Here is a 25,050-nt window from a genome sequence, read left to right as displayed (position 1 = left end):
TTTTTTGCCTTCATTTTTTCTTATTTATTTCACTTTCATTTTTGGAAGATTTTTATACTAGATATGGAATCCTAAGTTGATGGATTTTAATATGTCATGCCATTCTCTTCTTGACTATTTTTTATGAGAAGTCAGCTGTTATTCTTATCATTTCCCTTTATGCTGCCTCTCTAGAGTTTTTATCTAGCTGTCTTTAAGACTTTTTACTTATTTATTGCTTTCATCATTTTGATCATGTGTGATTTTCTTTGTATTTATCTCCCTTGGGGTTTGCTCTCCTTTTTGGATCTGTAAATTGCTGTCTTTGATCAAATTGGGAGATTTTGATCAATATTTGTTCAAATATTTTTCGTGCCCTATCTATACTCTTAGGCTCTTGGTTTTATTATCTCCCCTCAAGCCCCTATCTTGCCATCCCAGGACTCCAAGTACATGTATTCTAAACTCCTTCAAAAACCTCTCAAAGGTTATTGAGATCTTATTCTTTTATTTTCATTTTTCCTCTCTTTCTGTTTCAGTTCAGATAATTTCCATTGGCCTGTCTTGAAGCTCACTCATCCTTTTTTCTATTCTGTCTAACCTGTTCTTAATCTCATCTGATAGGCGGACCTGGTACCTCTTTTGTGAAGCAGCAGCTGAGGAGACTCTGGCACTCACCATCACCGACAAAAAGCCCAAGGAAGGAGTGAAGACTGAGAACAACGATCATATTAATTTGAAGGTGGCGGGGCAGGATGGTTCTGTGGTGCAGTTTAAGATTAAGAGGCATACACCACTTAGTAAACTAATGAAAGCCTATTGTGAACGACAGGGTTTGTCAATGAGGCAGATCAGATTCCGATTTGATGGGCAGCCAATCAATGAAACAGACACACCTGCACAGTTGGAAATGGAGGATGAAGATACAATTGATGTGTTCCAGCAGCAGACAGGAGGTGTCTACTAAAAAGGGAACCTGCTACTTTACTCCAGAACTCTGTTCCTCCAGACCAAGAAGACATTCTCAAATAGAAAGCCGTAATTTGGTTCCACCACATCCTGACTACTACAGTATAGTTTTCTCTATTCTTTCATTTTCCCCTTCCCCATTCCTTTATTGTACATAAAGTAACTGTGTATGTGCACAAGCATATTGCATTTTTTTAACTAAATGGCCAATGGTATGTTTTGATCGATATCAAATGGAGATGGGATGGGGGAAAATACTGCTTCTGTGAAAATACTCCCTCTCTCCATTAGTGGCATGTTCAGTCAGCTCTTATCTTTATACTCCAGTAAGTTATTTTGCTCTCACTGTTTAACAAAAAAAAAAAAGAACAACATAAAAATCCTTGCATACCTTGTTCGATTGGAGAATTTTAATGTTTTTCATTTATGATTGTAAAACCAAGGACAATTTTATAACTTTTTTGTACATAGCTGTTACATGTAGGGCAATCTGTCTTTAAGTAGGGATAAATTACTCTAAAAGAAATGAATCCCAGATAGTTTTCCCTTCAAGTCAAGCGTCTTGTTGTTTAAACTTCTTGTTTAAAAAAAAAAAATCTCATCTGATTCTTAGATATTTTAATTTTTAGTGTTAACATTTCCATTTAGTTCTGTTTTATTGTTTTATATTTCAAATATCTTTTGAAATTCCCCTTCTCATCACCATTATATCATCTTTTACTGTAGACTCTAACATACTCATCACAATTATTTTGAGATTTTATTTGCTAAAGCTAACACTTAGAGCAATGCAAGGTCTGCTTCTATTGACTGGTTTTTCTTTCAACTATGTGCCCCATTTTCCTGTTTTTTCTCATGTCTAATAAATATTTTATTATATCCTGGACCTTATGGATGATGTGCTATGGAGACTCTGGATACTGTTACCTTCCTTAGACAAATATTGGTTTTTGTTCCAGCAAGCATTTAAACTACTGGCAGATAACCTTGATTTTTTGGAGGCTTTATTTTAAGCCTTATTAGGGTAGGTCTTTTCAGTTTTTCCTTTTTCCTCAGGGGCATCCCTTACTCATTTTGTACATGGTTCTTACACCTAGAGTTTGACCCTTCTGACATTTTATTTTATTTATTTTTAAAAGATTTTATTTATTTATTCATGAGAGACACACAGAGGCAGAGACATAGGGAGAGGGAGAAGCAGGCTCCTTGAGGGGAGCCTGATGTATAACTCAATTCCGGGACTCTAGGGTCACGCCCTGAGCTGAAGGCAGACATTCAACTGCTGAGCCACACAGGCACCCCTCTTCTGACATTTTAATAGAAAAGTTGAAGTGTACAGCAAGCTCTATTAACTGTCAGAACTTGTACTCTACATTGTATATTCATAACCCTGGGGAGTTGGTATAATATCTGCTTAATAAGATCCCTAGAACTTTCTTCTGGGTACCTTGGAGTCTTGCTCTGTGTCTTCATAGTGCAGGGGTCAGCCAAGGATTGAGAGCCAACTGAATGCAGATTTAGAGGTTTGTTCTCACATGACTCCCTCTTTTTCTGGATATACTCCTTCAACTTTCAGCCATTCTAGCATCCCTGAGCTCCAATCTCTGCTTGGCCCATTTGGAATTCTATGTGAAATCGTATACATTAAGTAGACTGGGGAGTGCTCTCAAGGGAAAAAAAAAAAAACATAAATAGGGATCTCACCTAGGATGTTTCCCCTTTTTTATGGGTAGTAGTCCCTCTGGATTCTGCCTGCTTTTGGTCACTCTACAGTGCCTTCAATCATTTTTTATGTCTTCCAAGAATTTTTAATTGTTGTCTCTGGGAAAATTAGTCTGATATAAGGTTCTCTGCCATTATTTGAGGCCATAATCTCTTGATATATTTTTAGTGTTCAAATTGATCAACATCTTAGTCAGTGTCCATATATCTCACCATTTGAAACCGAGATTTCCAGATATCTGTCACTTATTTGGTAAGCATCCTAATATCCTTCTAGGTATAACCATTTTGGTTTGAATTAGCCTAAATAAGTTCTGTTGTTTACAATCGAGGGCTGGAACCAATTCCTAGAGTTTACACTGACTGCACATTGCTCAAATCTTGCTTATATGAGTTGCTTCAAAGACCTCTACACAACCACTGAGTATTCATGGCTCTCTGAAAATGACCTCCTAGATCACTGCCAACTTTAATTTTTATCAATTTTTCACTTTTTTAGTTAATAGTTTGACTTAAAATATTTTATTTTTATAATAATTATATTTCTGAATATTACTAAATTTACTTTTTCCCAATACCATGAAATCATTCTATACTATGATTTGGACACTGCTTCACTAGCCCCTTCAACCTGCACCCTATTGGTTGGAATTCCTCTCCTTTACATGAGTTATAAGAGTCTATAACATCCTCACCAAACCATCTGCTTTGCTCTCCACTCATGAATACACATGCACACGTGCCCACACAGAGACACATACGTCAGATGTGTATGTTAAGGCAGATGTTCCAAACTCTTATACCCTTTACTCCCAGTGACAGGCAGAGAATAATTCCAGACAATTAGTAGAAGAGAAAAAGATGTATATTTGGAACATGGTGTATGACACCAAAGGCAGAAGTCAGGGAGAGAGAACATTGTGAGTGCACAGAAACTGATCTAGGGAATTTCAAGAAGTTCTCATGAGCTCATTTGGTTGTGCACTGTCCACTCATTTTCAGAACTCCGAAGTGCTGTACTCGTTAATGAGTATGTTAATGACCCTTCAGTTTACTCAGTAAAGGCCAATTTATGGAACATTCATGCTCTATTATGCAGGATTTCCTCTGTATCTCTGAAGTGAATCTCTCCTGATAGAGACCCAGAATGAGAATGGGCAGTCTTTTAAAAATTGGGTTCCTGGATCACTCTTCCTGCTGAAGTCAAGAGATGAAGAAAAGAATAGATTTTGGTAGTAACTTATTTTTTTGTGGCCTTGGGCAAGTCCATTATGAATAATAATAACTAGACATATACAGAACATTAAGAGCTATGTGTTATTCAAATACTTTAAAAGCCTTATTTCACTTAATCCTTATAACTAATGAGGTAGTTATCATTACTAGTCCGATTTCACAGATGAAAAAACAATACCATAATAACATGTTGTCTGAGCCCTGCCATAGTGGACAGTTTTTCTTCATGGTGTTTGATCCCTGGTTTCATAAATGCTGTGCATCAGATGAAAGAAGCAGCAGGACTGCAGCTATGACAGTTTCATCATATGGTTGGACATACCTCATGGTTGTGCTGATAGAATTAGCTTTGTGGCTTTCAAGCTTGGGTCCTGGACCTTGAAAAATTCTGTAAGTCCATTAGTATACTTCATTTGTTTTTCACTGCTATATAATACATTGCCACAAACTTAGTGGCTTAAAATAGCCATTAATATTAAAACATTAATTATCTCATAATTTCCATAAATCAAGAGTCCTCCACATTTTACCTAGGTCCTCCGCTCAGGACTTAATGGAGATCAAGGTGCCAGTCAACTGTGTCCTCTTCAGGAGGCTTGACTTTGGAAGATTAACTTCCAAGCTCTCTCAGGTTATTGGCAGAATTAATTTCCTCATGGCCATGTGATAAGGTTTCTGTTTTTTTAACTGTCAGCTGGGGACACAACTGGCTCCTAGAGGCTGTGTCTGGGTCCTTGCCATGTGGCCTTCTCTATAATAGGCAGTTTGCTTCTTCAAGGCTGACAGGAGGGCATCTGCTAACTTTTCTCATATCTTTTAAGAGGTTGAAGAATTGAGTGAACTATTTTGGTTTTGTTTTGGTTGAAATAAAATTTTTTAAAAACTCAATGGATGGCCTACAGAAGAATTGGAAGACAGTAATATAAGATTCAATTCTCATCAAGTTGATCTATAGTTAATACAATTCCTTTCAAAATCCTAGCAGGAATTTTTATAGATATATAGATGACTTAATTCTAAGGTTTATATGGGAGGCAAAGGAATTAGAAGAGCCAAAACAATTTTGGAAAAGAAGAATAAAGTTGTAGGAATCACACTATCCAATTTCAAGGTCTAATGTAAAGCTTTGGTAATCAAGGCAGTGTAGTAATGGTAAAAGGCAGAGAGGTCAGTAGAACAGAACAGGGAGATGAGAAATCAGCACACACATAGGGACAACTGATTTTAACAAGGGTGCAAAACCAATTCAATAAAGAATCTCATTCAATAAATTTTGTTAGAACAATTGGACATTCATGCTAACCTCATTCTAAACTTCACAACATAAGAAAAAAAAATTTTAATGGATCAGAGATCTCAATGTAAAACTTAATACTATAAAGCTTTTAGAGGAAAATGTCAGAGAAAACCCGAGTTAGAAAAAGCTTTCTTAGATCTGACACCAAAAGCATGATCCATAAAGAGCAATTTACTTCATCTAAATTACAAACTTTTGCTCTGTGAAAGGTATTGTTGGGAGAGTGAAAATACAAGCTACAGACTGGGAAAAAAATATGTGAAATCATATATCTGACAAAAATATGTGAAATCATATATTCTTTCCAGAATATAGATATCTTTAAAAAATCAACAGTAAGAAACTAGACAACTCAGTTTTAAAATGGACAAAACAAAAATAAATAAGTAAAAAATAAAATGGACAAAACACCTGGACAAAGAAAATATACAGATGGCAGATAAGCACACGAAAAGATGTATCTCATTGGCCATTAAGGAAACACAAATTAAAACACACCTATTAGAAAGGCTATTGTAAAATTTTTAAAAATCTGACAGTATCAAGCATTTTCAAGAGTGGGGAGAAAGTGAAATTTTCATACGTTGTGGGCAGAAATGCAAAATAATGTATTCACTCCAGAAAACACTTTGGCCGTTTCTTACAACCTACACCTACCATGTGACCCAACAATCCCACTTCTCAGGCATTTACCCTAAAGAAATGAAAATGTACATTCACACAGAAACCCTCATGTGAATGATTAGAGGAGCTCTAGTCATAATTGCTAAAATCTAGAAAGAACCAGAATGTCCTTCAGAGGTAAGTGGGTGAACAAACTGTGGTACATCCCCACAATGGAAAATTCATCTTTAAAAAGGAATGGACTATTGATACATACCAACAATGTGGGTAAATCTCAAGAACATTAAGATAAAGAGGCCAGTCTCCAAAAACTACATACTATATGATTCCACTTATATGACATCACCAAATGACAAAACTACTATGATGGAGAGCCGATCGATGGTTTCCAAGAGTTGGGCATGGGGGAAGGGTAAGACTATACAGATTACTACAAAGATTTTGGGAGTGATGGAATTATTCTGTAACTTGATTGTGGTGGTATTTACCTGAATCTATATGCATGTTAAAACTCACAGAATTATTTGCCCCAAAAAGTCAATTTTTACTATACGTTAATTTTAAAATTAAAAAATATATATTTATGAGGAACATGTGTGAGAATGGAATTTCATGGACGTGGAACAGAGAAAGAGAAACGTAATTTTAGATTAGGTTAAATTTCCAATGTGTGAACACCTACCAGAGATTCTGGATGCAAAATATTGACTCAAGCAACTGGGAAAGATTCCATTTATTTGCTTGGTTGATGGACTAAAACTAGAGTCAACAGTAGCCTATATGAATTTGAAATGCCAGGAAGAACTTGATATAATATAGAGGAAAGAACCAAAAAAAACTAAGCAGATAAGAATATAAGAGCAGATTTATCATACGTTCACAATTTCTATCCCAAAAATAATCTACAAGAGGGTTCAGAAAGCAATCTCTTCACCATGATATTGAAACATACATTGTATCAAAAAAAAAAAAAAAAGAAACATACATTGTTGATGAAGAGCACCAACATCCTTTAAAATCCCATTAGTTAGTAGCTATCCACTGTAGGTAAAATATAAAAGTAGGAAATGCTGCCATTATAATGAGTTCCTTGATTTAAGTAACAGGGTGGACACTTAGAATGACAAATATCTAGCAGATGTACTCAACTACCAGAGAAAAAACATAGATGTAGTTACCAAAACAGGCAGCAGAGCCAAAATAATAAACAGAATGGTGTTACCTATAGGGATGTTTGGAGGTAATCAGGTTTCAAAGGCTGAAATAAATGGGCTATTCCTATTTAATATGCATGACAAAAAAAAAAAAAACCAACCCCCCCCCCCCAAAAAAAAACAACAAAAGCCCTAGGCTTAGTCAGCAGCAAAGATTGATCTGATTTGAGCCACAGTTACTGGGACTCACTACCTCAGTACTATAGAGACACCCAATTCCCAGGCCCAAGTCCATTCAAGGAGCCAGAGCTTCCTGATTGAAAAGGAGATTGGGTATCCTTAAAAAAAGAGTTATGTAGTAACATCTCAAGCGTGTACCATCAAACTTTCACCAGACTGTTACCAAAGGGACATAAAATACATTTCAGGGTAACTGTACACTGGAGAGAAAAAAGAAACTCCTTGGACTTTGGAGGATTATTTGATATACCTCTGAGCCAATACTGATCTCCAGCAACACAAAATATCGCATGGACCACTGCTAAGGTAGAGGCTTGTGGAAGTAAGGGTGACTGGATTTGGAAGTGAGTCCTACCTCAGCTACTTCACCAGTTCATGACCATGTAGATGAAACAGATAATATTTACCCAGAAGGCTGCCTGATATGTGTGGGATACAAAGCAAGGGAAGGCTTTTTATGAAGCACAAAATTGCCACTAGGCCTGCATGACTTGGCAGATCTGTGGCCGCCTGAGAGCCATGTGGAGCCTGTGGCCAGCCCCAAGAAGAGAACCACAGTTGAGGCATCTGGAGTCTTGAAACAAAGCCATTCCCTTTCAGTGGGCAAATTAACAGATCACGGCTTGGGCTACACAGCTTCCATGTGTTCTTGCCAGCCTTTCTGTTCAGATAGGCGAGTTATAGGTGTCTGCTCAGATGGCACTATTGACTTGGTTCTATAGATGAACAAAGTGCTGGTCGAGACACTGCTTGGGCTCTTCAGGGAGGAGCCTAGTCTGCTTAGATCCCAGTGCAAGTTGTTGTCAGCATGCCCCCCCTCACCCCCGACTTCTCCAGCACAGTCAGATTCCCAAAGGGAGCCCCAAGGTTCCCCTGCCATTTCTGTGGGGCATTCCTGGAGCAGAGACTTCCAACAAGCAACCCACTATGCTGGAGAAGCTGGGTGTCCCCCCAGGGGCTCTCTTTTCCCACTGGAAGGACCCTGGACTCCAGGGAACCTCTGTGGGGTACTGAGCTGGTCCCTGCAACTGCTCCTCTTCCCCTCCTGCAATCTGGCTTGGTCTCTGTGATGCAGAGATCCGTGTTCTAGGATTCTCTCAGGGGCATCTTGCCCACAAAGAGTTGTTAGTTCTTCTTGTGAAGAAAAGGAAGTCAAGACCTGATACCATCTTGTTGACATCACCTCAATAGTCCACAGCTTTCTGTTGGCAGAGGCAGAATGTCCAACCATGAGAAAATTGGAGGCCTTGCAATTAAGCTGCCCATTGTGAACCAGAGATTGCCAACCAGCAATGGGGTGTATCCAAAAATGCTTCATGATCAGGTGGAAGTGGTATGCAATGTATAAACCCAGATGATTCAAAAGATACAAGAAATTTGCACAATTCCCAGGGTGCCTACCCTCTCCACATTTCCATCCTTTATTCAACGCATGTGATAGCCTTAACAGGTGTTCCAAATGACCAGTTGAATGGAAAAGTAAAAACTAAAGCCTGATATTAGGTAGCTCTGTACACTATGTGGGCATCAGATGAAAATGGACTATAACCACAATAGAAAGAGTCCTATAGAACAGTGAGGAAAAGAAATCTCTCCTAGTGGACAGACTTTTAAGGGCACATCTCAGGCTCTGCTGTATAAGTGAAGATGCCCTAGGGTCTTCAAGGTTTCATAGGCAGCAGCAAATGGTTTGAACAGACTTGGAGATAACAATTATTGAGGGGTTGGTGACAATGAGTACTGGAGAAGAGGCATGTGGATGGACCTCTCAGAAGAGACAAAGTGTTAGTATTATTTTGTGGTTCCTACTGAGGAGGAAGTTCACAGTATAAGGATGGATAAGACAAGCTGTTCTATGAATGTCAAGGCCTCTTTCTTCAGCCACTCTTTTTTTTTTTTTAAATTTTTATTTATTTATTTATGATAGTCACAGAGAGAGAGAGAGAGGCAGAGACACAGGCAGAGGGAGAAGCAGGCTCCATGCACCGGGAGCCCGACGTGGGATTCGATCCTGGGTCTCCAGGATCGCGCCCTGGGCCAAAGGCAGGCGCCAAACCACTGCGCCACCCAGGGATCCCCTTCAGCCACTCTTGATTGCCCAACAGCTCATAGAAAACATGGCCATGATGACAGAGATGGATATTATGCATGAGCTCAATGACAAAGACTTCCACTGATGGGGAAAGTGACACTGGTAAGAAGCACACAACTTGCCAGTGGTAATAACTACCTAGGGTCTCAGGACAAGTCACACACCTTGGCAAACAGTCAGCCACCTTTGGGCAGACTGATTGCATTGCAATCCCTTCTCCACAGAGGAGGCAGTAATATATTCTTACTGGAACAGACACTTATTCTAGGTATGGATCTGTTTGGGCAGAATTTTATCTCTCCAAAATTCCTATATTGAAGCTGTAACACTCAGTACCTCAGATTGCAACTCTGTTTGGAGCTTGGTCTTTTTAAAGGTGATGAAATTAAAACCAGGCTGTGAGAGTGGTCCTCAATGTGATCTAACTGCTATCCTTATAAGAAGAGGGAATTTGAACACATGAGGAGACCCCAGAGATACATGAGCATAGAGAAAAGACCATGTGAGGACACATCAAGAAGATGGCCATTTGCAAGCCATGGAGAGAGGCGTCAGGAGAAACTGAACTGGCTGACACTTTGATCTTGGACAACCAGCCTCTAGAACTGTGAGAAAATACATTTCCATTGTTTAAGCCACCCAGTCTGTGGTATGTTCTTATGGCAGCCCTAGCAGACTAATACATCTTCCTTGCCTACCATGCTTCTGAAAATCACATAATTTATGGAATTACTGGACACCATATTCAAAATCTGGACATCTTTTAAACACTGGTCCCCACCAGGGAATTCACGTACAGCGAGTTAATTGCAATGATAGGGCTCATGTGTATAACATTCACTGCTTCATCCATGTATTCCATCATCTAAAAGCAACTGGCCTTATAGAGCGGAGAACTACCTGTTGAAGTGATGGCACCAGCAGACATCTGGTAAGGCTCAGGTGCTGCCCTACAAAATGTAGTCTACTCTTTAAGTTAATGAGCACTATCTCTCCCCAAGAAACAAAAAGTAAAAGGAGGAGTAGCTCCCTTCAATATGATGCCTGATGAACCATTCACTAAATTTTTGCTTTCTGTGACTTTAGGCTCTGTTGACTTAAAGGTCTTTGAACCAATGGGAGGGATATTTTGACCAGGAGACACAATAATAGATCCACTGAATTAGAACCAGAGACTTCTACCCAGGCATTTGAGACTTATCATGCCCTGTTGGACAAAATGACTGATCCAGATTATCAAAGTAGATTGCTGCCATGCATGTAGACAGAAAGGACTATTTCTGTAAACCATAGGGAATCCCTGGGGATTGCCATGTCCAGTGATAAAAGTTAATAGAAGGTAAATTCTAACCCCACATAGGCAGAGCCGGTAAGCATTCAGATTCCCCAAGAATGAAGACTGACTCACCACACCAGATAAAGAATCATAGCCAATGGACTCTTTTGCTGAGGACAAAGTGAACATGAATGGGTAGCAGAGAAAGGACATAATGAAGACCAGCTGCTGCCTTGTAGCCAGTTGCATAAATAAGTTCTGCAGTAGCACCACATTTGCTTCTCTGTCCCGTGTCGTGTACATATCTATGCATATTCAATAAATTTCCTTTTTCTTCCTTCTCCCTTTGCTCTACCATTTATCATAGTCCATGTGTGTTTACAGTTTAGTCCATAGGCTAAACTGTGGACTGAAAACAGATTATCAATATGGTATTATGGCAGGCAGAACTATAGGAGAAATGGCTATGATCCAGGAAACCAGAACTTACAACTCATGAAATTTTGAGTCCTTCCTTTGGGCAAGTATATTATCATTGTACAAGCGATAGTTATTTGATATTAGGCAAGCACAGGTTACTGTTACTATTATGATTGGAAATATAAGTATGGAAACGGGGCCTATATTGATGCTAGGTGGTGAAGGAGTAGATTGTAGCAAAATCTGTTAACTTTTAAACATTTCCACATTGCAAATCCTGCCTTTCTAAAATATAGTAAAAAACAAACAAACAAACAAACAAACAAAAAACCTGCATGTCCCAGCCTCCCTTTTAAGTATGGCGTAGACAAGAGACTAGCTTCCTGCCAAAGTTCCCTCGGAAAGCAGAGGGACAATAGTGAAGTTATAGCAAGTACGAGGTCTTGGGCAGATTTGCAGGAGCTGTAACAGAAAAAGGTGCAGTGGAGGTTCAATCTGTGCTTTTGTAGGGGTTGAGCAAAATAAAATAATGTCATCAAGATTTCACTATACCCATCTCCATGTGCCAGCACTGGTTTCCTCTACACTAGACTTCCTTGGATTGGGTATTCTCATGCAGGTTCTTCCCAGCCCCCATTCTCCGTCCCCTCAAAGTGGCTTCTGGCTCTTCCACTCCAGTAGGAAGACAGTTTCTCTTTCCAAAAAAAAGAGTCCCTGGGTTGAATCTCATTGATCCAATTTGGGTTACATCGACGAACCAACTGCAACAGCCAAGGGGATAGACTATGCCAGGGCTGGGTAATGTGCCTACTCTGAACAGTGAGAACAGGATGAAGTCTGAAGGGGAGAATAAATTTCTCCCATATATTTCCTCCCTTGTATTTTATCACCCAAAAGCAACTGGCTATAGGACAAAGCAACTGCCTATTGAAGTTGTGTCACCAGCAGTGAGATTGAGGTATTGTCCCACAAAATGTGGCATATGCTTTAAGTTCACAATGACTAACCTGAGAGAAGCTCTCAAACACAAATCAGGATGTAACTAAAAGAAAAGATAATGGGTAGTGGGCAGCAGATACAATAGCTATCCACCAGACTGGAAGTTCTGGCTCTTCCCTTCAGTTACAAATGGGACAGAGACTGGCACAGCCTGCAAGCAAAGACCCCGACTCTTCTTGCCGTATGATCCCAGCAGCACTTTTGGTTTACTGTATTAAAAGTCAGAGGGCCTGGTTTCCAGTTATGATGTCTATGAACTTGAGAATCTCCTTTAACTTTTCTAGGCCTCCATCCCCTTCTCTGCCAGGTGAAGAACTAATAAAGCCTGCCTTGTGAAGATTCAACAAGATAAAACTCATAAAACTGATCAAAATCTGTAAATCACTCCATAAATGTAATGGATCATCTTTATGCCTCCAAGGAAACCAAGGATGACTTGAGCCTAGCTCATCCTGTTTGAAAAAAAAATAATAACGGGGAAACATAGGTAGATGGAAGAGGTTAAGACAAATAGAGGAGTTTAGATTGGAACCACTATCACTTGCCCTTCACCACACAGACAGAACCGATCCAGTCTTTCTAGGCTATGGATCACATTTTTCTGAGTTCTTCCCCTTTCCTGGATAAGAGTGAAAATACCGCGTGAGCCGTAACCAAAGGCTTACTCCGCAAATATGTTTGACACAGAATTCCTCAATGTAAACATTTCTTCTAGGAAAGTGATTGGATAAAGAAGCAAGGATTCCTACAGAAGGAAATTTATTGTGGTAATTATTAGGATAACAAAAATTTGAATGTAAATGCCCTGCGATAAAGGATTGATTATATCATTATGCAAATGGTGGTATTATCTCTGTCTTTTACATCATTCCACAAATGATGGAGGTCAAGTAAAATATAGATATTATATAGAAGGATAGCCAGGTTTAATAGCTGAAAAGAGCATACAGCATGATCCTGTTTTTGTCAAGCAATCCGTCATAAAGATGTATTAATATGCATAGACAAGGATTCAAAAGATATATAGTGGAGTCACATCATACATGCACTCAGTTTCTCTGAATTCACTGTTGTGCCTCCATGAGGTAGGGGAGGGGCGGGGAGAAAAGGACAGAACAAACTCAGTGTGTAGCTGTGATCTACCACCCTTCCTCCTTGAAGAACATAAGTCAGATGTGGACACGAGGCTGCAGAAATTTCAGTCCCTCTCAGTTCCTGTTTGCCTTCCAGAATGTGAGCATCCTCCCATGCTGATTGTGACTCTAATGTTTCAAGACATTTATTTTTCATATGACCTGTCCCCTAAATGCAAGCCAACTACTTTTTCTGGGGCTCAACCAACAAAACATCTTGTCCCATCCCAGAAGAAAATGGTTGGGTTGCGTGGATGGAGAGATGGTATGTCCACTCCTAATGTGACACACTCCTAAGGAATTGTCCAGGGTGATATTCCTCCTTGTAGACCACCCCACTCACCCACCCGGCCACGTCCTGTGCAACAAAGTGTAGACAGTGTGGATACTCTGGGTAAGACTGGGTTTTTTTTTTCTTTATGATAATCTAGATCTCTCAGTTTCCTAAAATAAACATGTATTTATGTGACATATTTTTAATTTTTTTTTAATTTTTTTATTTAGTTATGATAGTCACAGAGAGAGAGAGAGGCAGAGACACAGGCAGAGGGAGAAGCAGGCTCCATGCACCGGAAGCCCAACGTGGGATTTGATCCCGGGTCTCCAGGATCGCGCCCTGGGCCAAAGGCAGGCGCCAAACCACTGCACCACCCAGGGATCCCGATGTGACATATTTTTAAAGAATAGGTAAAGTCCCTCGTCCTTGTACTTGGTCAAGTACCCTTCAGAAAGTTTCATCTAGGGATCTCAGCTTTGCCAGCCCAGAATAGCAGTTTCCTGTTAGGTCTCCGTAGGCTGTCCTGCTGTGGCTTGCAAAGCTGCTCTTCCTTTCCCTTGGCCCTTATCAGTGAGGATCTCTGTGGGTGATAGCATTACGCCAGGCTGGGCAGCACTGAATGGCTGCAGGGCCCAGGGTGCCAGGCGGCTCGAGGCCATCTCAGCCCATAGCTCCCAGGCTCCATCAACTCTTGTTAGTCCTCATTACCAGCCCAAGCCCAGACAGGCTGCCTCCACGCTGGGTCCTTGATTTTTCTATTTTGAGAGGGTTACTCGGGCCAAATCATCAAATCAAGTTATGTCCCTGACGTCTTAGGTTTGCAGTGATCTGAGAGCACCCCTCCCCCTGTCCCCATAGACTAAGGGTGGCCCTACCCTGGTCCCTAGCACCATAGGAAACACATTCTCTCATGACACATCCCCACATGCTCATCTATACACACACACACCCTCACAGCCTCACAGTCTCATAAACATGTACTGTCACTAGCACCACACAAATAATCATAACAACATGAACATCCACACTCGGGGGTCCTCAGAGGTCATGAGAGACCCAGGCCACTTGCAGTTTTGAGGCTTCCAGAATATTACAGAATGAGAAATTGCTGCAACCAAGTCCCCATATCCTAAATGTTAACATTTAACAAATTATCATCATAGGCTTTAAATGCAATATAATTGTGTTATCCACAAAATAATCACAGGATTTATGAACTATTAATTCTTAGGGCACTGCAGGCAGCGCACTTGGGCAATGCAATGCGCTTAGAGCTGTGTGATAAATGTCTTCTCCTCTCCATCTTGTCAGCGTATCTTGGACTGCATGTGTAACCTCATTTGGGGATAATATCAAGAGCCCACATCTGAAGCCCTTTGTGAGCATGAGGCCCAGCCAAATGGTTCTTGTCAACTCCTGTACACATACACCAGAGAGGCCGTGTGCCTGTACACACTACCTTCAACCAGTAGCCACCCACACCTGCCAGGAGAAAACCCAGAGTCCTGTGACTCACCAGACATCCCAGTTACCTTGTGACAATCATGGGAATGTCTCAGAGCTGGGAGGGACTCTTTGTGCCATCTACTCCAGTTCCTCTCAGGACAGAGACTTCCCTGGTCACCTCCTGGATGGCGGGTCACTTGGCCCTTTCAGATCATTCCTGACACCCAGCCTGAACCAGCTCTAATGGGAAGGCCATCCTAGGACTTCCATAAATCAGCTTCCATAAATCTTTCTCATCTACATTAAGTGGCCCTGGAGCAGACATTAACCATCCTCACTCCATCCAGGGTTTCTGTTCTATCCACCTGCATCTGGGCAAGTGTTGCACACACATGCTTGCTCACACACGTACATATGTTCACACCCTTACCTGTATGCACACACTTTAAAGGACAGTGTGACATTAGGGGAAGACCCTGGCCATTAGAAACAAACAAGCCACTATGCACAGCTCTCTTCCATTCCTTATGAGTGGTCACTTACAGACTCATTTGTCCTCTCTAAGCCTCAGTTTTCCATATCTTTAAAGTGGACCCAGAAAAAACCCGCCTCATACATCCCTGGTAGGATCTCCCTGAAATCAATCTTTCTTTCTTTTTTTTTTTTAAGATTTTATTTATTTATTCATTAGAGACAGAGAGAGAGAGAGAGAGAGAGAGAGAGAGGCAGAGACACAGGCAGAGGGAGAAGCAGGCTCCATGCAGGGAGCCTGATGTGGGACTCGATCCTGGGTCTCCAGGATCAGGCCCTGGGCCGCAGGCAGGCGCTAAACTGCTGAGCCACCCAGGCCTCCCTTCCTGAGATATTTCTAAGAGCACCTAGCAGTGTCTGACACATCAGTTCTTCACCATATGCGATGCCCTTTTGCATTAGTTCCTCTGTTTGGGGCTGACTTCAAGAAATGACTATCCCTCTTAGAGAAAAAAAGTCTTAAATTCAAAGAAAAATGTGTTTACCTATGCAATATGGTGCCAAGAACATCAAAATGAGAATCTGATACCTAAATGCTGACTAACTCTGCCAACAATGAGTTACGTGCATCAAATACACTCAACCTCAGTCTTCTCATCAATGAAAGGGGTACACTGCTATAAATCCCTTAGGTTCTTTTTCAGATTCAGTGTTTTAGAAATCTTCTCAAAGGCAACTAACACTCTTATCCAAAGTGCACACCAACTTCCCCAAACTGGACTGGTGAAACTCACAAACTAGACCCGAGAGCAGGCATGTCTTGTCCTGTCCACTCTTGCAGCCCCTCAGCAAGACCATGCCTCTGTCTTGGTACAGGAGGCCTTAACTCTTCCATGCCCCACCCACTGAACCACAATGAATCTACTGTACTGAGCTGGACAGTCCAGAGAGCTGGGTGGGATGGGCATCCAGGGGCAGAATTGGTTGAGGAAGTCTCCAAAATGGAGTTGAGGGAAGAAGGAAGGCTGAACTTGCCAAGTCAGAAATGGGAATATCAGGAGCTAGGACAATCTGGACAGGCTGGCATGTGGCATATGAGATGGCAAGGGGAAATGGCTCCAGACCAGTTTCAGGTGGTGCCAGCTTATGGCACAGGGCAAGCCCCAAATCACAGAGGGGCCGGCAAACCCGGCCATAGCTCTGGAAATCTTGAGGGCCAATATTTACAGAGCAAGGCTGGAAGAGCAAGGCAGAGATGAGGAAATGCCAGTGCCCAAAACGCCAGTCCACTTCTCAGCCTTTCATAAGACATTCCCAAGAAGTATTGATACTGGACTTCACCCAGGAGAAACTCTGTCCTCATGTGGGGAACGAGGTAACAAACACAGAAGACAATGAAAAGCTTGCCATTCTTTCAAATACTTTCTGGAGGTTCTTTGCACTATATCCTCTAACTAGATGCTTTTTTGCACTGGCGCAGGGAAAAGGCACCCATCATGATCCATCACAGGATGCAGTTGCAGGACCCGAAGAAAGGAAAGTTTCAAGACTTTGCGCAGCATCCTCCAGCCGATGAGCAGTGGAACCAGGACGAGTCTCAAGTCTGCACACAGTCCGGCTCTTAAATCACAGAGGGGCCATTTAGAATCAATTTTTCTACACAACCACACCTGCAGTAGCACAGGTAAGTACCCCCTTTGAAACCAGGGGAACTTGGGTTCAAATCCCAGCTTCACCTTTACTAGTTGTGTGACCTTGGGAAATTTTCCTAACCTCTTCATTCTCTCCTTTATCATCTACAGAATAGGTATAAACAATGCCTACCATTCAGTGTTTCTGTGAGGTTTTTATGAGAACCTAGCTTATGTCTGTCACATAGTAAGGACTCAATAAATTCTGATCTTTCCCTCTCTTCTTCTGCCGCCATCTTCCCCCATCACAAGTTTTTTTAATGTGGCTGCTTCCCACATGTCAAAGAGAAGCCAACTGGGTTGTCCCTGAGTCTACCTGTCTCAGGTGAGCACACTGGAGTATTCACAGTCTGTTGGTCTTTGGGTTTAGAGTGATACAGCAGAGAGTATCCTGGGGGTGTCAGGCTCCCTCCAATCCCAGATCAACTGGGCCTCCACCTCCTTGCCCATCTGAGGGCAGGGAGTCACTGGCTGTCCTGGGAAGCCCTCAACAATGGAGTTCATGGTTGTGTCCAAGCACACAGCCAGAAGCCACCCTTTAAGGCCATTAATTAAGCCCTGTCATTCAGGATGACTTCTTTGTTTCTGGCATGGTTTGCTAATAAGAGTTTCACAACTAGGTTCCTTTCTATCCCCTTGCCTTAGCTGTTTGCCCCCTACATGTATATTCAGTGGCATATTGTCCCATCAAGAAACATCTCCCGGGCTCATTGGCCAAGCCCGTGGGTCAGAGCCAAAAGGACCCCCTGCCCTTTCCTCCTGGTAAGAAGTCTTCCGGACCAAGGGTCCCCTCAGGGTCTTCCTGAGCTTTTGGGAAATCCATGGGCTGAGCACAGTCTGGTCCACTCCCATCTTGGATGAAGACCAATTCAAACATCCAAGCAGAAGATGTGGTCCATACCCCCTGGGTGGCTCCTTACCATCCCTGCTCTGACCAGATATTAGAGAAAACATCATGTACTGGGCTAACCGGGGTCCTGGATTCTGCCTACCTCAACCATCTTCCATTTACTTGCACTCATTCTTTTTTTAAAGATTTTATTTATTGATTTGAGAGAGAAAGAGAGAGCAAGAGAGCACAAGCAGGGGGAGGGGAGCAGGAGAAGCAGACTCCCCTGAGCAAGGAGACCCAGGGCTCCATCCCAGGACTCCGAGATCACAACCTGAACCAAAAGCAGATGCTTAACTGACTGAGCCAACCCAGACGCCCCTTACCCCCACTTGTTCTTATGACCTAAGGTCAGAGCTTGTGGAAACACTGGCAGCTCCCAGCCCTGTGGTGTCTCCCTAGGCTTTCTGTACTACTTTCTCTGTCTGGAAAGTCTTCCCTGTCATCCTCCAGCTCCACCAGATCAGGGTGGCTTCCCGGAGGCAGTGAGTCCTGAATCAGTCTGGAGGGACGAGCTGTATCACCATACACCTGGCTAACTCTTATTCACTCTCCCAAATCAGCACACATAGCTTCTTCCCCAGAAACCCTTCCCTGACTACCCTCCCAGCCAGTGAGGCTGGATGCTGCATCAAGCAGCGCTCTTCAGTGAGTGCTTTGGCTTTGGGGTTGAGACATGTATCAGGAAACAGATGGCAAACTCAAACTAGCTAACTGAGAAGAGTTTAATAAAGGGATTGTTGACAAAGGTGTAGGCAGGGCTTGAAGAGAATAAAGAGAGACAGCACCGGCTAGCACCCGGGGGAATCCTGAAACACACAAACACACACACACACACACACACACACACACACACACAGAGGCTACATAAGACCAGCAGAGAATGCTCATCAGGACCAGGAGAGAAGGGAGAAGCAGCAGCAGGGCTTGGGGGGGGGGGGGGAGTTAATATCACATATCAGAATGATAGTAGAATAATAATGTTTGTTTTGTATTCATACCTTAATTAATACTTTCAGTTGATGTCTTGTAATATGTTTATATATAGTTTATATTTGAAAGGGATTAAGGTTTTAGTGTCACTGATTATTCAAAAAATGAATTTTAAATACTTGATTTTAAAGTACCAGTATTAACAGTAATATTTCGGCTTCACGTGAAATAAATGCTAAACCACAGTAGTATCGTTTTGTCCCAATATCAACAATTGGTATTCTGTTAGTTTCAAGCAGTAAGAACCCAGCCCAAATTGACTTCACAAGTTTCACGGCTCCAGGGGATGGGCTCCCTTCAGGCCCAGCTTGGTTGCAAGGGCCTGAATACTGTCACCAGAACTTGGAGGACTCCATCACTTTGCTTGGCTCTCTCTGTTCTCATGCATAGTTGTCTTGATTCTCAGCAGGCTCCCCCTCAGGGTGGCCAGGGGCTGTAGCAGCTCTAGATGTCAGACCCACTCACTTTCACATCCAGCATAGAAAAGCCTCTCTCCCAGAAATTCACTGAGGGGCTTGCTGCCCCTCATGGCTCTGGAGCAGGGCTGTGTCCATTGCCACAGCAATCCTGTGACCTGTCTTGTGAGCTTCAGCCACCCTGCGGGCCCAGCATGGACTTAGCTTTTTCTGAAAAAATTTGATATTGAGGATGGGAAGGAGGTGGTTCCCCCAAAGTATAAGAAGTTATCCCCAAAAAATGAGAGTGCACATATGATCAGAAGTACTTAGCAAGAATGCCTTGCATCTGGCCATCTCCCCAACAGGCCGATGGGACAGTACTTCTTAGTTGCCTTCTGAGCTCTGAATACAGACTTGAGTGTACTTAGGAATTGCCTTCCAGGCCCCAACCCCAGATTCTGATTCAGGAGGCCTGGGGTGAGTTTGAGATTCCGTATCTTCCAGTCAACAAAACTAAAAGACAACCTACAGAATGGGAGAAGATATTTGCAAATGACGTATCAGATAAAGGGCTAGTTTCCAAGATCTATAAAGAACTTATTAAACTCAATAGCAAAGAAACAAACAATCCAATCATGAAATGGGCAAGAGACATGAACAGAAATCTCACAGAGGAAGACATAGACATGGCCAACAAGCACATGAGAAAATGCTCCGCATCACTTGCCATCAGGGAAATACAAATCAAAACCACAATGAGATACCACCTCACACCAGTGAGAATGGGGAAAATTAACAAGGCAGAAAACCACAAATGTTGGAAAGGATGTGGAGAAAAGGGAACCCTCTTACACTGTTGGTGGGAATGTGAACTGGTGCAGCCACCCTGGAAAACTGTGTGGAGGTTCCTCAAAGAGTTAAAAATAGACCTGCCCTATGACCCAGCAATTGCACTGTTGGGGATTTACCCCAAAGATTCAGATGCAATGAAACGCCGGGACACCTGCACCCCGATGTTTCTAGCAGCCATGTCCACAATAGCCAAACTGTGGAAGGAGCCTCGGTGTCCATCGAAAGATGAATGGATAAAGAAGATGTGGTCTTTGTATACAATGGAATATTCCTCAGCCATTAGAAACGACAAATACCCACCATTTGCTTCAACGTGGATGGAACTGGAGGGTATTATGCTGAGTGAAATAAGTCAATCAGAGAAGGACAAACATTATATGGTCTCATTCATTTGGGGAATATAAATAATAGTGAAAGGGAATAAAGGGGAAAGGAGGAAAAATAAGTGGGAAATATCAGAAAGGGAGACAGAACATAGAAGACTCCTAACTCTGGGAAACGAACTAGGGGTGGTGGAAGGGGAGGTGGGCGGGGGGTGGGGGTGACTGGGTGACGGGCACTGAGGTGGGCACCTGACGGGATGAGCACTGGGTGTTATTCTGCATGTTGGCAAATTGAACACCAATAAAAAATAAATTTATTATTTAAAAAAAAAGAGAGAGAGATTCTGTCTTCAGCAAGCTCCCAGGTGCTGCTGTTGCTGCTGCTGGCCCCAGGATGAGACTTTGAGGGGCACTGCCCAGACCTGCAAGGGAGCCCTGGAGCATCAGGGAGAGAGCATTGTTCTGGCAGTGTGGGATTACCCTTTGTGCTAAATACAAGATATTCAAGATGGTGCTCCAGTGACTGCTATATTAACCAGGCAATTTCAAATGGTTTTGCTCGATGGGACTTCTAATGAAAGGACTGGAATTTTCAAAACTATCTGGTAAAAGATTTATTCAATTAAAGTGATTGAATTTTTAAAGGTATTTGTCCCTTTGCGGAGGCAAAGCTATGCTTTTCTAATTAAAAGCTAATTACTGGCTAATTTGCCAGTCTCCCTGCTTTCAGCACAATGAAGCAGAGGGAGCAGGAGAGCCTGGAGGCTATGCTAGAAACCCCAAGAGTAAAGAACGATGGCCACTTCTCCCCTATCCCTCAGAAGCCCTGCATAATGAGTTTTACACCCAGTGTCTTCATTCATTCAACAAACATCTTAAGCCTTTTTCTTTTACAGAGAAATTTTAAGTGCCTCCATAATCCAGATCATGTCACTCCCCTGCTTAAGACCTTTCAAAGCCTCTGGACTGCATACAAGGGGTACAAAAAGTTTCCCAGCCCAGGAGGACAAATGGAGCCCCTCCCCATCTCTCTAGGCTCATCTTGAACCATTTGCTTCTTGTCTTGAGAACCAGCCTCGCCAGGCAGAAGCCAAATAGAAGTCTTCTGGTTCCTCCAGTGCACCAGGTCTTTTCCTGCCTAAGAGCCATTCCACATGCTGCTTCCTCCACCTGCCAGCTTTTGCTAAACTGTCACATTCTCGCATAGGCCTTACCTGATCTTTCATCCCTCAGTCTATTCTTTTTAGAGAATCCATCAATGAAACAGATATCAGATTCCAGAAACATATGCAAATCCAGGTGAAAATATGGCCCAAGGTCAACATGACATTTTGAATCAGTAGAATGAAGGATCTGGTTTTAATAAGTGATGTTGGGATAAACTGCATCTCTAGCTGGAGAAGAAAAGTTTGATCTTAACCTAATTTCTTATACCAAAATAAATTCCTGATGGAAGAAAAGTTCAAATGTGTAAAATAAAATCATGAAAGTACCAGAAGAACTTTTACACTCTTGGAGTGAGAAAGGGTTTTTTCAAAGTATGATACAGATGCAGAAACTATGATAGAAAAGATGATTACACTAACTTCGTAAAAATGAAAATTTTCTTTATGAGAAAAAGAGTCATAAGAAAAGTAAACTGAGGGAAATACTTGCAATGTGTATCATAGACAAAAGGCCAATTCCCTTAATATATAAAGAGCTTCTACAAATCAATAAAATCAACACTCCAATAAGAAAATGTGGACAAGATAAAACAATTAACAGTAGCTGAAATAGGATGGATTTTAAACATAGAGAAATACATGAAAATTTAAATGAGATACCATGTTTACCTATCAGGTTGCAAGTTGACAAAGCTTAATAGCAGATTGTTGGCAAGGGTATGAAGAAACTAACACTCTCATTCTATGCATGTGATCTTTCTGGAGGCAGTAACCATAATATTTGAAATGTGCAGAGTCATTAATTCAGCAATTGCAATTCTAGAAAATTATCGTAGGATATGCTTGCATGTGTGTGAAATGACATATGTATCAAGTATTTGTTGCAACAGTGTTAAAATTTCAAAACACTGTAAACAAGCTATATATCCTTCAATATCAGACTAGTTAAATAAATCACGAAACAATCCATATAATGAATATTATACAGCCTTTAAAATGAATGAGGCAGCTCCCATGAACTGATGTGGAGCCTTCCCTAAGATACATTATTATGTGGAAGAGCAAGCGATTTAGGAGGGTGTGTACCATGCGAGAATGTGTTTTAAAAATAAAATACTATGCATGCATATACTTATATTTACATTGATTAACTTTGGAAGGAAACGCAGGGACTGGTAACTGAGGCTGCCTTCCAGGAAGGGAACTGGGCTGGTAGGGGCTGGGGCACTTCTTTTTCACTGCATACACTCTGTAACTTTTGAATTTTGTATATACTATGTATCAAAATGAATTTTTGATTAAGAACAAATGAATTAAAAGCCATTTCACTGTAGGAAAATACCAAAAGGGGAAAATGCCCAAACAAAATGTTACCAATGGTTGTGCGATGATACCAGGAGTGCCTTTTACTTGTGCTTTGTATTTTTCTATATTTAACCCTATTTCTTTAATGAGCATGTACTGATTTAAAATGGGAAAAAGAATCATTTTTAAAAAGCATTGGCAGAGTCACTAATCACCATCTTTCCTGTTGAGCTGCATGTGTTCCCAGCTGGATATGGCATGAAATCCCCCAGCCACATCTGTTAATCCTGAGCCATCCTTGTAAAGACCCTCTGAGCCTCTGCATGTGGCTTTGGGGAAACAGGTCATCCCAGCTGCTTCTCTGGTCCCACTCCAAGCAAGTTGGGGATGGGCCCTGTGGGTAAATGACAGCATAGCTCCACCTCCAAGAGCTAGGCCCCCAAACTAGGAAAGACCACAAAAAAAACACCAGTTACAATTAACATTTGAACAGTGCCCTGGAGTTTGCCAAAAGCATCTTAAAAAAAAAATTTTTTTTTTATTTACTTATTTGACAGACTGAGAGAGAGAGAGAGCACAAGCAGGGTGAGTGGCAGAAGGAGAGGCAAAAGCAGGCTCCCCAGGGAGCAAGGAGCCCCACATGGGGCTCAATCCCAGGACCTTGAAGTCATAACCTGAGCTGAAGGCAAATGCTTAACTGACTGAGGCACCCAGGCACCCCTACCAAAAGCATCTTATATGACATCTAATTTGATTCTCACAACTGCAATGAAATGCGGCTCTAATTATTTTCCCCTTTTGAAAGTTGGTAGAACCAGTGTTCTTAGAGAGAAAGTAACTGGTCCAGGCTCACATAGCTCCGTGTCTTAAGACTAGGAGTTCAATCCATGTCTTCTATTCCAAACCAGAAGCTCTTTCCACTTAATTAGGTTGCCGTGGTAAACACTAAATGTGCTACCAAAACTGATCTCTTTTCCCTGGACAAACAGCTAGATTATATTTCCGTACCTTTCTTACAATTAACTGTGCATTGAATTAACCATCTCTTCTTATTCTGGTCTTTCCACATCTGGAGCCTTAATTGACCTGGAGAAACTGCCCTCCCAAAGTTTGCAGGTTTCTAGAGATCCTCAACTCTCCCAAGAGCATATTTGCCATCTGAAAACCAATCCAAACCCAAACCCCTGTTTTCTTGGCTCTTACACTGGGGGGCACTATTTCTCTGCTCCAAGAAGCTGTAAGCTGTGGGGCGCCAGGGTAGCTCAGCTGGTTAAGCATCTGCCTTTGGCTCAGGTCATGATCCCACTATTGTGTTAAGACATTGCAATCTTGAGCTTCTTTGCTGCAGCAGTTGGACTATCCTAACGAATTTGGTTGCCAAAACAAGTCTTTGGTTGCTTCCCCCTCCTATCACATCCCTGCCTCCCAGACTTCTGCCTCTTCATCTCCAATCCCCCAAAGACTTAGAGTTCTTCAGCTCCCCTCAAATTACCTAAATCTCCCTAGAAGAGCATCCAATTATATCAAGTATATCCCCTCAGATTTAATTCCACAAATGTTGCCCAAGCACCTATCATGTGTTGGGCACAGAACAGGACGTGAGACCTACGAGAGGGCTCGGGACCACTGCTGGAAATCAGGAGGAAGGCTGTGTCCCAAGGACATGGGGCTGAGAGCAAGGGGTATCTTCCACCTTGTATTACAGGCCCTTTGATTGCTAGGTGTACAGGTTTCAGCATCAAAAGAAAAAGAGAAGGAGGAGAAGAAGGAAGAAGAAGAGGAAGAGAGAGAGTGACACTGCAATTGATTGAGACTCAACAGAGAAAAAACCAAGTAGGAAACAAGGGGAGCTGGGGAGCAACTTGAGAAACTCAGGTCACAGGAAAGGAGAGACGTCTGGGCTCTAAATGCATAGGTAAGAACACTGCAGACCAGTAACACCCTGGTCCCATGTGGACCTGGAGAGGATGCTTGAGTTGTTTGCTTTCTGTCCCTGAAACCAAGCCCTTAGGAAAATCCTGGAAACATCCAGCACCTCAGCCCTCCCCAGCATCCCTTGTCCAGTTAAGAAGCATTTGTGTATTCCTCCAGTCTCTGC

At 42.0% G+C, this 25,050-nt stretch overlaps 1 protein-coding gene across 1 annotated transcript in view; it reads left to right on the top strand.

The window, feature by feature from the left end:
* Positions 1 to 1,130, top strand: part of LOC129510201 (small ubiquitin-related modifier 2-like) — an 81,456-nt gene extending 80,326 nt beyond the window's left edge. The window contains exon 3 of the mRNA XM_055326183.1: positions 604 to 1,130. Within this exon, the coding sequence (XP_055182158.1) occupies positions 604 to 946 (343 nt within the window). The 3' untranslated portion in view covers positions 947 to 1,130. The remainder of the gene's footprint in view (positions 1 to 603) is intronic.
* The last annotated feature ends 23,920 nt before the right edge of the window (positions 1,131 to 25,050 follow it).

The sequence above is a fragment of the Nyctereutes procyonoides genome, unplaced genomic scaffold (genome assembly GCF_905146905.1).
Source record: "Nyctereutes procyonoides isolate TBG_1078 unplaced genomic scaffold, NYPRO_anot_genome, whole genome shotgun sequence".
NCBI lineage: Eukaryota > Metazoa > Chordata > Mammalia > Carnivora > Canidae > Nyctereutes > Nyctereutes procyonoides.
Note: the sequence above shows the minus strand (reverse complement) of the source record. Positions and strands in the feature narration are given on the sequence as shown.